We start from the raw sequence: 14533 nt of genomic DNA on the forward strand, positions 1-14533 counted from the left end.
CATTCTTTGTCTGTAATACATTGTGGATTCTTTTTTGCTAAAAGAGAAAGAATTACTGATAACCTGCAACGTTATGCTGTGTCTGAATGGCAAAAATGTCATCACTAGAAGAAAATGAACATTCACAATTTTATTTATACATCTAAAATAATCACACCAATATTGAGTGTTACAGATTTACCAACCACATAGCTGATTTTTAAATTCACATGTACATTATTATAATATGGATATTGCAATATTAGAGGAAATAATATGTCTCTTAAATACTCCAATATTTTATTTTAAAAACTGCTGCATTTAATCATAACATATTATTTCTGGAATTCTTTTTTTCCCCCAGAAAATTAATGCAGGCAGATGAATACTAATCTTAGTTGGTTTTTACAAACCTACTGCTAGAAGAAACTCTGTCAGCTTTATGGTATTTCCCCTGACAGTCTAGAGCAGTGCAGTTGTTCTAGAGCATCTGTCTCTGTGGAGTGTTGCTCATTTGGAACGTGGTGCAAAGCAGCAGTCGGGGTTGAGCTTCTTATCACATCCAAACTGAGTGCAGAACAGAACTCAAGAGCCAGCTTGATGATCACATTTTAACAAAGTGTGGAAATAGTGATAAAGAAGCAAAGCAGTCTACTCAGCTGAGAGCAACACAACAGTCCCAAGGAATTTGTAACATTCACAGCTCATGGTCCCTGAAACCTATCACTGGTTGTGCTCAGAGCAGCATTCTGAGAGCACTTACACACCTGTCATTGCCTCAGGTTCCTGTGTTCCACATATTCCTTCATGATCGTTTGACGTATTTTTTTTCTTTCTGAAAATTATATGCATATGACTTTTGTGAGGCCATGTGCTTCTCAGGGTAAGGCTTAGAAACATTGTACCTAATTCTAAAGGCATTAATTTTTCACTTCATTATCATATTAAGTTATCAGGCAGGTTGTTTTTAAATCTCAGTCCTGAAGTCCTGTATCTTTGTCTTATTCTTCAGTCTGGGTGCTTGAGTGGCAGCTCTATTCTCCAATATTCCCTGTGTTATGTGGCTCTGAACATTGCTGGGCAAAGCTGGTGTCCTGTCATTGCATTCTAATGCCACAGCAAATGTTATAACTAGCTGGAGAGAAAATAAACCAATTTGGACTGGAATATATCTTTCTTATAATAATTCCCAACAATGTATTTTAATCATATATCTGATTATTAGGGAGTTCCGGTAGCCTCCTGTGGACATTCTCCCTCAATGTAATACTGAAACATTTTTTTCAGCAGCAGGTTCTAGCTGCATACCCTTCTCATTTTTAATGTCTGTTTACGCATAGGACACTAGCAAACCTGGGTCTCAGGATACAAAGGAAATGTCTGAAAAAGATGCAGTTTAATTCTTCTACAAACCCTTTCTTTACATAAGAATAGTTAGAGTTCTTTTTGCTTTTTACTTTGTGGTCTGTTCTGGGACTGGGAGCAGGTGTTGCAGCTAATTGAGAATCCATTCCTTGTAGAGAGGTGAATAGAAGGACTAAAAGTCATGAAATTTAGGCAGCTTTTAAACCCATCACTTAATCTATAGTGAGTTTTCTGTTTTTGCAGATTGCCTGTTAGCTCCCAAGCTATTGTCATTGGTCTCCTATAGCTTTTTGTTTTATTTTTAAGGAGCAGACGAACTTGATGCAGACAGATAAAATGTGTTTCGTTCCCTCTTTCCTGTATTCTCATTGCACACACTTGGTGTCTTCTCCAGCTGACCCTGCTGCCATGCAGCCAGCCCAACAATTCTGTGCTGTACAGCAGAAGGAGAGTGCAATATAATATTTTATATATTTATATATATATATATATAAAAAATTATGTGTTTTATACATATGTATATAGATGGAGCCCATCTGAATAATGATCGAGGGCCTCTGCCCACAGAAGTGAACATTGTGATGTCTTTCAACCCTTAAATTATAGCATATATTTATAGAAAATAACTCCAATGCAGATCTCCTTGGATGTCTTTGGCCTTTCAAGTGTGCTCTTTCAGCATGGTGACTCAACATAGTCATTTTCCAAGCCCTGGCGAAAGCGAGCGGTCAGAGTGCGGCTGATGACGATGACCCGGGGCGCCATGCAGTCCTCACGCCTGTGGAGGATGTTCCAGATGAGAATGGCAGCTGCCAGAGTGGCCAAAAGGCAGGCTCCGATGTTCAGGTAGCAGGACCACGAGAGGTTGGTGTACGGTCCGATACGGTAGAATGTCACCAGGCCGATAACCAGAACAAAACCTGCAAACAGAACAGCAGAGTTATTTTTAATGAGTTCATCTCTTGAATTTCTGTAGTGGCAAAATGCCATAGAATCTCAACATTTAGAGACTCACTCATAAGTCTGTAGAGCCTTTCCATCCCTATTATGATGTGCTGAATGTGTTTTTGCAGGCATATTTGGGCCTTATGATACATGCAAAGAGAGTGCCTTAAACAGAGGCTCAATATTAAGTTTTAATCTGATCATTCTAATTTAAATTTCTTAAACCCACTGACCTCTATTTCACTTTGGGTTTTTTTCTCCCATGCATTTGAATCACTTACACAGATGTCCTTTTCCTTACTCCCATTGCCAAAAGAGACAACAGTTGTATTGATGATGATGATAATAATAATAACAATAATTTCAAAATATCTTTTTTTCATAGTATATACTCTTATTCTGAAATTTTAAAATGTTTATTAAGGCAGGCAACTATGTAAACTGCAAAGATGATGAATAGCTAAATATCTTACAGAAATAATAAAAAGCAATGTACAGAAACTTTAAAAAAGGGAAGGTGAAATAGATGGAACTTTTTTGGTCCTTCTTTTTCCTGCTGGAAAAAGGTGTTATGAGGCAGAAGTAATGTCATGTCTCCAGAAGCTACTGAAAGCAAAGTTTCTATTGTCCTCATAACTTTAAGCACAGTACTAAGTTCCCTAAAAGGCAGGTAATATTAGAGAAATATCAGTGCACTTGTCTAGCATTTCCATTTAGATGTCAAAGTGGTTTGCAAAAAAAAAAAGGAAAAAAATTCTCAATCTCTTTGGTGGTTGCATTGCTGATGATTAATAGTAATGTTGTTTCAGAACTGAGGTTGGGTAACTGTTCTAGTCATGCAGGGAGACCCATGTTAGATCAAGGGGCAGTCTGCATCCCTTTACACCTCCTTTTTTATGTTACAGCTGTCCATTTCTTGAAGAATGCATTGCATTGATAACCACATGATGATTACTTTTCTGCCCTCTGTTTATTGTGTTATTGAAGAACCATACAATCCCAAGAGGGTTTGGGTTGGAAAGAATCTTAAAACTCATTGCATTCCACCCCCTGCCGTGGCCAGGGACACCTCCTACTATCCCAAGTTTCCCCAAGGCCTGTCCAACCTGCCCTTGGACATGGCCAGGGATGGGGCAGCCACAGCTGCTCTGGGCACCCTGTGCCAGGGCCTCCCCACCCTCACAGGGAACAATTCCTTCCCAATATCCCATCCAGCCCTGCCCTCTGGCAGTGGGAAGCCATTCCCTGTGTCCTGTCCCTCCATGCCTTGTCCCCAGTCCCTCTCCAGCTCTCCTGGAGCCCCTTTAGGCCCTGCAAGGGGCTCTGAGGTGTCCCTGGAGCCTTCGCCTCTTCTCAAGGCTGAACATTCCCAACTCTCCTAGCCTGGCTTTGGAGCAGAGGGACTCCAGCCTAGTCTCTCTTCCTGTACCTATTGTCTAACAGAACTACTTTTCAGCTTTTTAAAAGAAATTCATGGATGTAATTAGATCGAAACAAACAAAAAGAGACGAATATGCCTCACTAACAAAAAAATCTCTTTGTTATCCTACACACTTCCTTAACTGCCACCATAACAAAGGAATGTCATTGCCAAAATGACCCCTTCATGAAGGAAGACTAGAATAAATAAATATCCATGAACTGCCAGAACATATCTAGACACCATCTTCCTAAGTTCATGGGCAAGGAGAAGTCAAGAGCAAGTTCGAACTGCTGCATGCTTTGATCTCAGCCACAGTGCCTGTACCTAGAAACATTGTCACCATGGATACATGGCAATGGTGTGACCCCTGCCCTGGTCCATGATTTTCCATGAAAGAGCACATCCTGAGTGTGCATTGTATCAAGTTTTTTTCTTCAAAGAGTACTAGTAATGCAGTGAAGATGGAAAAGACACAAGTTGCATACAGATGAAAAACACAGAGAAGGGAAATGATATACAAGTAGGAGATAAAAATCAATCATCACTTAAAGGTGTGACACTTGTACTATTCAGAGAGTCAGTAAAGTGAAGGCTGAATCTGATATAAACACTGAATGAATATTCCTTCAGGAGCTGTCTGGCATCCTTGGCTTTCTTGTGTCTGCCTAGAAGGTGCTTTGTAACAGTTGCTTGCTGCACCTTCTCCTCCTGAGGTGGCACTGTCCCACGGCTGGCATGTCCACAGGAGGTTTGGAGGGAGGCAGTTCTCTGTCTGAGGATAAATAAGGAGAAATAGGTTCTTATGGGAGGAGGAGCTCTTTACTGCTCTTTCCCCACTCTGATGTTAAAAAAGCCTAATGTACCCTGGATGGGTTTTAAGTTGTGGACACAGTAAGTCCTTGGTTTTGTCAGTTAATCTGGTCGTTATTTTATGGTTCAGCTTAATTATAAATAAACAAGTTTTATTTGGAGAGAACATGGCCATGTGGAGCACATTGAGTTGAAGAAATCACTGATCCATACAATAATGGTTTGCCATTGCAAATAAAATATTTTCCCTTCATTTCCAATGTCAGTCTCCAAGTTCAGTTTGTTCTGAGGCACATGGTAGAGAAGAAGAGTGGGAGGAGATTAGGTTCTGTTTTGTGAGTGACATCAGGTTTTTTAAACTTTCCTCTGAGATGGCTCCATTCCCCATCCGTGGAACCGGGATGATATGACTTCCTGTGTTTATTTTGTATTTCAGAATATTGGGAGCAGAGCATGCTAGTTGTGATATGCTTATAAAGAATTTGGATGTTTATGTCTTCATTTAGGTCTTATAAGGATAATACACGATGATACTGCTTTGCAATCCACTGTTCAATGGATGATAGATTGCCATTTTCTTATGAAGGTAGGAAATCAAGAAGAAAGGAAATGCTTGCACCTCCTGCAGCTGAGTTGACCGGCTTCATCTCCTTGTGGTTTAAAATTGGCAGGAAGGGGAGTATTGATATAAATCAAGAAACCCATCTTACTTAGTCTGGCACATGAGAAGGCTTTGTGTAATCAGTTTTCCTTTTCAGTTTTCCTTTCAGAACTCATTTTAAATTCATACACACTTTCACAGGGAATCCATAAAGTGTTAATTTTTTTTTTTTTTAAGTGTGAAGAAAGTCATAAAACCTTAAGCAGGTGGAGTTTTGAACAGGAGCTGTTTGGACCAGTGGCCATTCACAGTTGCCTCTAAAGCACAGTTGCAAATATTAACAAGTGTCTACTTCCCACTATCTTGCAGTATTTTTTTGAGGCTCTCTTGGCAGAGGGACATAGGTTTAGGAATACCAGTTACACTGAGTAACCCTGATGCTCTGTTGTGTCTTGCAACTTAATTCCCACTGTAGGAATATTTTCAATATTTAAAAGTTTTTCCAAATACCCAGCTTTTAATGAAATTATTTCACTTTGTCTTTCTTTTGTATTACTTATGGCAAATAACTGTCCTAAATAGCTTAATATCTCTGTGTTCTATCTGATGGAGCAATTATCCACCAGGGAAAAGCACTAAGGCTTCCTTCCAGGTCCCCAAATAAAGCTATTTTTGCTAGAAGGACTATTTTCTTCACAAGCCCTTTGCCTGAACCCTGCTCAGATGAGCAGCCAGTCATACAAGAGGCTTTATCTCCTTTCCCAGTTCTGTGCCAGTGGCTGAGTGGGGTAGAGGGACTGGGTTTGAGAGCTCCTCGAACTGACAGATTGCAGGATCCAGTTTCCAGAGCTCTTGAGTGAAAATGTGCATTCTGTTTCAGCTCCTTTGCTGTAGTTTAGACTGGAACAGACATTAAGAACAGACAAACACATGACAGAGGCAACAGAGGTGGAAGCACGTTACTGTAGAGTTTATACAATTAGTTTTACAGTTCTGCAAGAGTCACAGAACACCAGAATAGAAACGTAACTGAGAAAGTTATTTTCCAGCATTCTTATTTCATATTAGCATGGCTTGATATGGGAATTATAAATGTAGGAACTCCAGAGCAAAGGCTGAAGAAATCATAATAATCCAAAAAAACTGAGTTTGCATAGGATGGTGCATTTCAAATTTTGATGAATGCTGCTTTTGTGAAGATGATGATATGTGAAAACCCCAAAGTTTGCTTGGATGGATTTTGTCTGTAACTGCTTAACCAAACTTCAACTTCTTGAAGCAAAGTGTTCCAATGTGCTACATATGTTTTCCTTGCCCTTAGAAGAGTCTTGCTGTACACTAGCCAAGAACTGGGGTGGAACATTTAGTCTGTTCGCTAAATGACTGGGCAAAACCACACAGTTCACGTATTTGTGCCATATAATAGTTAGAAGTATCCCTGTAAAAATTAACCTTGTTGTAAGAATAGTCTCCCGAGCTGACTGTGGTGACTTTTACGTTTTTGGACAGATATTTGTAACAATGTCTGAATTCAGTTTCAGTATTCCAATAAAACACCTAGAGGAAAACAGTTGGCTTCTCAGACTATTTCCCATAAACAGCTCTACTAAAAATAACCAGAAAATTGCTCTCTTTGCCATCAGGATTCCTGAGCTCACAGTTTGCAATACAGATTGACAAGGAGTGCAGAAGGGACATATTTCTTTAAATTCATTCATTAAAATATTGAATGTTTTCATCTGATTTTGTTTCTTTTTGGTTTTGTAGTGATGACAGGACTTTGAGATGCATGGCTCAATTTCCCTGAATTAAGTACATCAATCAATTTCAGATAATTTTATTGTATATTGTCTTAAGACTGCACGGAGGCCACAACTTCAGTAAAAATCCTGATGAGATTACTTGAAGTGCTTTTTTTTCCCATAGAACTGCTGTTTATCTCTAGTTGTTTCCCATCTGCAGCAAAACAAGCTGGGAGGGGGGTGGCTTTTCCGCTGGGGAAGGAAATAGATAACGAAGTCACTCAGAAGACTTCTGGTTGGAGCAGTATTGACTGTGGTGGTGGGGGTGGGTTGGGAGAACTTTTTGAACTTACATTTCAGATCTGTATGCTTTATTTCCTGTTTGACTGAGGCTGGCTGCAAGCCAACTACAGAATTCTAGCATTTTAAAAGAACTCTAATAGTCACTTTTTTATTTCTGTGATAGTTTGTTGAGTTTTTTTTTTTTTTCTGACACCCCTGGATTCTTACTCTTCCTTTTTATTAGCGTACTGATAGTGCATTTGAAGAAATACACATTGTTTTTTCTAGTTTACCAGAAAATCTATATTGGGACTTAGAATCCTTCTCTTTACAGCTTGTCCTGGAGGATGACTTTTGCTGTCAAGTAAAGGGAGAAGGAGGAAAATAGAGCAGCCAGAGTGTTCAGAATACACTACCCACGGTTGTGCAGAACTGCAAACAGAGAAGGGAAATATTTCACTCCTTTTCTCTGTACCCCACCAAATTTCACAGGGACTCATTCAGCTGTGATGAGTCACATGCCTGAATGGGCTGTTTGTAGGAGCTCAGCTGTATTTATCAGCATGAGATAGATTTACAAAGTGATTCCTGTAGAACTTACACAAATTACTTATTTATAAATACCTTTTCTTGTATCAGCTTGGCACAAAAGAAATTATTGTAGTTGAAGGCAAATATAGGGCCTCTAGAATAGTCTTGTACTCTTCGTTGTAGCACCAGGCTGGATGATGCTTTGGTTTCTAATGCCACAGGGAGTTAGAGTGTGACCATTAGAGTCAAGTGACCTTTGAGGTTTCAGTTGTACATTAAGTACAATAATTGGTTTGAGGTTGGGTGGGATGATTTTTTTGGGTTTTTTTTTTTTTTTTTTTTTTTTTTTTTGTTTTTTTTTTTTTTTGGTTTTTTTTTGGTTTTTTTTTGGTCTAATTTAAAATTTCCTCCCAAGGATTTTGGTAGCATCTAACATCTTAGAATTAAATATGTGAGTAGCACAGCTTTTCAGGGGCAATAAGACCCTTTTGTTGCTCACTTTTCTGAATTACAAGGGCTTTCCACTTGTGTTCTTTGAGTTTGTCTCCTTCTCCCTTGTCTTTAACCTGATGGGAGATGTAGTCAGTGTAAGGCAGTGAATCCTACCTTATGTTGGAAATCTTCAACGGGTTTAGGTCTATTGACAGTAAATTGCTTTTGTTTGTTACATTTTGGAGGTTTCCTTAGAAATTATGCCAGTCTTTGAATGGAATGGTGACAAGTATTCCCAGTGAACTAGGCAGAATTCCTCTTGGGCAGCTGTTTAAATAAGGAGGAATGTGCAGACTCTCACACTTGATGTTGACTGTTAGCTTGGCCTCTTGGATTTGGAGGCAGCTGGAGCCAATTAAAGCTCTGCTTTAACATAGTCAGCCTCGTATCAGCCACAGCTATGGGCTCCTCTCTGGAATCAGAACCATGGAATGTTTTGGGTTGAAAGGAATCTTATAAAGCCATCTCTTTCCAACCCTCTAGCCAGAAGGAAGGAACACCTTATATCTCAAGTAGCTCCAAGTCCCACTCAGCCTGGCCTTGGACACTTCCAGAGTTCCAGGGGCAGCCACAGCTTCTCTGGGCACCCTGTGCCAGGGCCTGCCCACCCTCACAGGGAAGACTTTCTTCCTAACATTTAATCTAAATCTTCTCCTTTCCAGCTTAAATCCATTCCCCTTGTCATTGCTGTCTGTCCATATAAAAAGTCACACTCTGTCTTTTGTTAAGCACCCTTTCTATACTGAAAAGTCATAGTAAGTTTTCCCCAAAACCTTCTCTTCTCCAGGCTGAACACCCCCAGCTCTCCCAGCATGTCTCTAGCAGAAGTGCTCCAAGCCTTGGAGCCCACTCTGGCAGGTCCTTGTCTGTCTCATGCTGAGGATCCCAGACCTGGCTGAGTGCTGCAGGTGGGGTCAGCCTGAGCAAAAATACCCTGTGCAGAGAGCAGCAGCCATTGACAGGTGATCTTTTTTGGGCGTTTCAGCGTCATCTTCTGCTTTTATTGTTCAAGTGCTCTGTTCTTCTCTGGATACATCGGAGGGTAAGAGCTGAGCAATTGGATCCAGCAAGGCAACTGGGTTTGAAACAGTTTTAGGAGACACCTCCATGTATCTATAATGTGCATGTTCATAAGCAATAAAGTGAATATTTGTGTTGAGATGCTTTCCACCTCACACACTTTTCTCTGCATTGCATGTTCCTTATGCATGCATATCCAAATTAGTTTTATCTGTTAATGGATTTTTTATTGTATTTCTGATCAGAATATGTGCCCTTGACATTGAGATGCTACAAGAACCTGCCTGCTGCTCTTATCAGAGTTTAGCCTTAAAGAATACAAGCAGGTCTTCTTCCTGCTGCAGCTATACCAGACGAGGAGTTCACCACACTTCTTGTGAGCTACCATCCTTCCCAGTTTGCTGGTTCAGCTGCTCTCGGGAACCATTTCCAACAAAATAAATCATATAGACATCCAGATTTTAGGGTCTTTGCAAATGTGCTTCCTTTTCAAATATGTGAAAACAAAATCACTTGATTGTGATATTTGTGGTCTGCATAAAGAATGGGGAAGTTTGGCACTGGGGTGAAATAAAATTGACAAATAATGAAAACATTTAGCACAAATCAAGCAGTCAGATTCTCTATTTTTGCTATGATTTTTAAGTTACTTAGAGCATCTCATTTACTTGCTTCCTTTTCAGGAAGCTTTAGGTTTACAGTAGACTTCATCTTAGAACAGATCTATCTTGAGAATATTATGAAGCAAAAAGGTGGAAGGAAGTTATTACAGAACTCAAGATCACACTGCTGTCAGGAATATCTTCAGCCATTAGCTGCTGTGCTATTCTTTTCTATATAAAGATTTTTCTGGATATCAGCTGATCTAAAGTGGTTGGAGAAGATGATTCAAAAATTGAGCACAATTTTAAGATTTAATTTTAAGAGCACAGAAATTAAGAGTATGCCTGAGCTCAGCTTTTTTGTGACGCTTTAGGGGTCTGGAGTGAAACACTTTCATCAGAAAAAACATGTAGAGCAAAGCTCGAATGCAGTGTTTGAAATTTAGGAAAGATGAGACTAATTTATTTGGCTGTAAATGACAGGCTCAGTGGGAACATGAAACTTTTTAATCTTCAGGATGTTATGTGTTAAAGTTATTTAATGCTGAAAGCAGACTGGCAAAATATTAATAATGGTTCAGGTTTATTGCAGTCTTGGACATTCAGAAACCATGACATCTAATGTAAAGGATATTCTATCCCAGATTTTTCCTATTAAGTTTCTAATATTTATCTCTAAAGTCTGTGATAATCATCACTGGACAAGATCAAGACTTGTCTGGAGCCCCTTAAGACCTGATCCTGTTTGGGAGGTTAATGTTTGCAGTAGTTCAATATCCTCTGAAGTGCTCTTTCTTCCCTGTGCTGTTAGTATGGATTTCCCTTTCCAACAGCTCTTCTGTTGGCTGTTATCCATCCTATATTCAGCACATGGAGTTTGTAACAGGTCCTTGGAAAAAAACAGAAACCCCAAAATCCTGTAGAGGAAAATTTCTGAGCGTTGACACAAAATTCCACGTACAACGCTGGTTCCAATTTCGCTAAGGAGCCTTTTCCAAAGCAAACAGATCGCTTTCCTGTTAACAGGGAGGTGTGAGGCTGTGGAGCTTTGGAGCTGTGTGAATCCCATTGCTGTCCCAAACAGCATTGCTGTTTCCTCTCTTCTTTGCTTCCTGGAGCTTAATTTTGTGTCAGAGGTCCATCCTTTTTGAATGGCTGTCAAATGCTTGTGCAGGTGGCAGAAGTGAGGAAGTGCTGGAGTTTGGAGCCACTGCAAGCTCCAGTGGATCCAAGATCATTGATTTGAGCTTGTCATAGACTTTGGAGATAATACCTATCACTCTTAGTTTTCTAAGCCAACGCGGACTTTTGTGTTTAGTCCTGCTATTCCTGTCATGGGAAACTGTAATGAAATCCACGCAGTTTCAGTTGAGTAAAAACAAGAAAATTGTGGGTTGAACCTTTCCCCATAACACCAGTCTACCACTGACCACTGTGGTTCTCTTCAGCACTTGTTGGCATATTCCAGGATGAAAGGTAGAGATCAAGGAGAAGTTGGAATTAGAGGGAATATGATTCAAGATAATTTCTGAAATTACTGAAAGGATGAGGAACTGCAGAGCAATTCTTCAGATTATTTGGGTTTTGAAAAGGAAAAACCAGAAGGTTGGTGCTAGTGTTATTTCATTTGAAAGTGTAATAAACAGAAATTTCACAGCCAGTGCTTCAGAAATGTTTAATAAGATCTAAGTTTGTTCATTCTTAAACATTACCTGCCCTTCTCACACAAAAGATCTGTTTGACCTAAAGTACCTTGGCTTTAACTCTTCAAATGAAGGAGGAGAGAGCCTTGCAGGGGTTTCTCTTGGATTGTTTGCATGGGACAAATGCTTTTAAATACAGGAGTCATATTTTCTGTTCTGAGGTTTTTGCTCCATATTGCTCCTTTTCTTTGAGAATGACTGAGAGGTTACTGTGTCAGAGTGGAGACTCAGAGCCTGAAAATCACCCGTGGCTCATATGACATGTGGTGGCCACTGTCTTCCCCTTCAGTATGGAACTCTGTCTCCAGATACAGCAACAGCCCTTCATCAGAGCAGTGGATTTGCTGGGCTTTCTCACTGCACATTGTTTTTGTCTGATTTCAAAGACAAAATCTATAATGTCTAAAATGCTGTTGCCTGAGCCCAGTTCAGGGAGTTTAGTGAGTGCAAATGCCCAAGAAATCAGCACTTGATGTAACACTTTTCTGGAAAACTAAGGAGGTCTCCAAGAAGTCTTATTTTATATTGGGTTAATGCAGATATAATGACTTCTTCCCACTTTTTTCAAAAGTCTGCATTCTAGAAGATTTCAGGTGATTGTTCTGGATATCAGGAAGGAACTTGTTTAAACATAAAGTTACAATAAAATAATGAGATGTAAAATGAATATGATGACTTCAAGGCAGAAAACCATCTGATGATGGTAAAGGAGAGTGTGGCATAACTGCAAAGGGGGCTGGGAAATGGGGAAGGGATAATCACTGTGTTATTTCTGCAGATTCACACAGCACAATGTCTGTCCTCACATCATCACAGGCTGCCAGCTCCATCCCTTCACACCTTTTGAACATAGGCAGGCAGATCGACATAGGCTCCTTGATTCAAAAGCTTCTTCAGCCATTCTCATTAGTGTTTTGTTAATCATTCGGACTGTGGCTTTTCTCCCATGTCCCCTCCCAGCACTGGGGATTTCAAGGTTCAGCTTGCATAACAGGTAATAGCAGGCATTTCCTCCTCCTGTGTCGGGATATCCTGGCGCCCTTCAGTCTCTCTCTGACTGTGTTTAAAACAGACTCCAGCACAGGAAAAAAAAAAAAAAAAAAGGAAAAAAAAAGAGCCCAGTCTAAAATTAGCAGCCATGGTAGAAGAAAGGCCCATGGCTGTCCCCTGTGCTGTTTGTCAATGAAACAACACATCCAAACAGGGCCAGAATGCATTTCCGCTCTGGAAAAACAGGTCAAGTTTGGAGAGGATGGGAGAGTACAGCAGACATCATGCTGATAGTCAGGGAGAATTATCCAAAGGTATCCACAGCTACACAGACACAAAGGGGCTGTAGGGAGGGCTTTTATGGCAAGGTTGTCTGTCTTTTGGAAGCACTGTCTGCTGCTTGAGGCACTTGCTGCACCTGGAAGATGGATCAGGTGCTTTGAGGGTTACAGAACCTCTGCAGTCTCCTCCTCTCATCTGGATTTCAGGTTCCTCATCCTTAGTAGACCTAAAAAAAAAACCTAACGATTTTATTGCTGTGAGACTGTACTTAAATCACCAAGGCCTGATTCTGATTTTTGAAAACCTGAGGTCTCAGTAGTTTTATGCCATTCTTAATATTCTGAGTTGTTAAAGTCAAAATTAAAACTTCAGCTGAAATGGTGTTGCTTTATTATAACCTGTTCTTTATATTAATAATATGTGTGTATGTATATATATATATATGTGTATAAATGTTGTATTTTTAGTCTGATCTTGTAATGAGCTTGATTGTTACTCCATTAATGACAGTTTCCTCCATGGATATCATATAGGATTGGATTCTTACTGTAATGAATGCTGAAGTTACTTACTTTATGTAATAATGAAAGGTATTATTGCAGAATGTTTACACTTTGTTGCCACTGCTGTCAAAATGGAATTGTGATAAACCCATTTCCTCTTTTCCTCATGCAGTTCTGTATACAGTCCATGAGAATTGCTGTGGGAATTTTATTTATAACAGTCAGTGGTATGAATTGACTTCGGCTTTCTTTGCTGGATTGCAGATGTCTCTGTTTGTCAAAATCCAGCTAGTGGTCATTAAGTAAAATTCAGTTAGCTAAAATAAAATAATCATGTTTTAACAAGGCTTCAAAAATTTGCTCAGCCCTTCCACTCTGCTTTCTTGAGTTCCTTGAGTATATTTTGCCCTGCTAAATTGTGCGATTACTGTGTATCCAGTTTGTTTCTCTTATGTTTGCCTTCCTGGTTTCGTAGGAAGTAATAAAGGCTTGGGGGTTTTTTGGTTGGCAGAAGCCTCATTATGATATATTTCAGATAAAAGCTTCTATTCATGTACTGCAGAATCTCATGGGGAGAGCTTGTTGGAGGCAATGAACATATTTTTGCTATTCTTTGTCCCTTGAAAGATTTATAAAGTAAGAAACACTTTTCCACCTGGGTTTAATACAGACTGAGCACTTTTCCATCAGTAGAAAGAAGTGGACTTACTGGCAAGTTGGAACACAGCAGCTATGGCCTCCTCCCACCACTGGGTATCCTGGGAGATGATGGGGAGCTCCATCAGCCCCAGGACGAAGAGGAGCTGGCCGGCAGTCAGAGCCACCGTGGCAATGAGGTTGCAGGCACGCATCATGTCAAACTGCACTAGGAAAACAGAAGCAGCATAAAGTTACAATAATTTAAAATTGTGAAAAAGAACATCCTGACTGAGCAGGAGGATAAAGTTTGTCAGTCCACAGAAAACAATTCTTAGATAGCAGTCCCTTCTCCCAGCAGTCCCTTACTGTAACTGCCTTCCTTGCGGTCTGATTAAGGAAGGATTTTTTTCAGGATGTGTATTGATTCTTTCCTTTAGTTGCACAGCATCCCATAAGTATTGCTTCAGTGCATGGAACAAGCAGCTAATTTCCCAGAATGGCCCACTGGTGGTGCTGGAATTCTCTTCACTGGAGATTTTACCTAATCCATAGCCAGAATTGTTTGAGGCAGGATTGATGTTTGTTTTTTGTGTGATACCGAGTGAAATGGAACGATAAATAGTT

At 39.9% G+C, this 14533-nt stretch overlaps 2 protein-coding genes across 2 annotated transcripts in view; one reads left to right on the forward strand and one right to left on the reverse strand.

Annotated features, from left to right (window-relative positions):
- The window catches only part of IFT140 (intraflagellar transport 140), an 86101-nt gene that overhangs the window by 42284 nt on the left and 29284 nt on the right, over nt 1-14533 (forward strand). The gene's annotated exons all lie outside the window — the stretch shown is intronic.
- TMEM204 (transmembrane protein 204) overlaps nt 118-14533 on the reverse strand; it is a 28008-nt gene continuing 13592 nt past the window's right edge. Inside the window, exons 2-3 of the mRNA XM_041408611.1 lie at nt 13980-14135; nt 118-2264 (exon numbers count right to left, since the gene is read on the reverse strand). Coding sequence (XP_041264545.1) covers nt 2020-2264; nt 13980-14135 — 401 coding nt within the window. The 3' untranslated portion in view covers nt 118-2019. The remainder of the gene's footprint in view (nt 2265-13979; nt 14136-14533) is intronic.

Source organism: Onychostruthus taczanowskii, unplaced genomic scaffold, assembly GCF_017590055.1.
Source record: "Onychostruthus taczanowskii isolate IOZ18803 unplaced genomic scaffold, ASM1759005v1 scaffold10, whole genome shotgun sequence".
NCBI classification, from domain to species: domain Eukaryota; kingdom Metazoa; phylum Chordata; class Aves; order Passeriformes; family Passeridae; genus Onychostruthus; species Onychostruthus taczanowskii.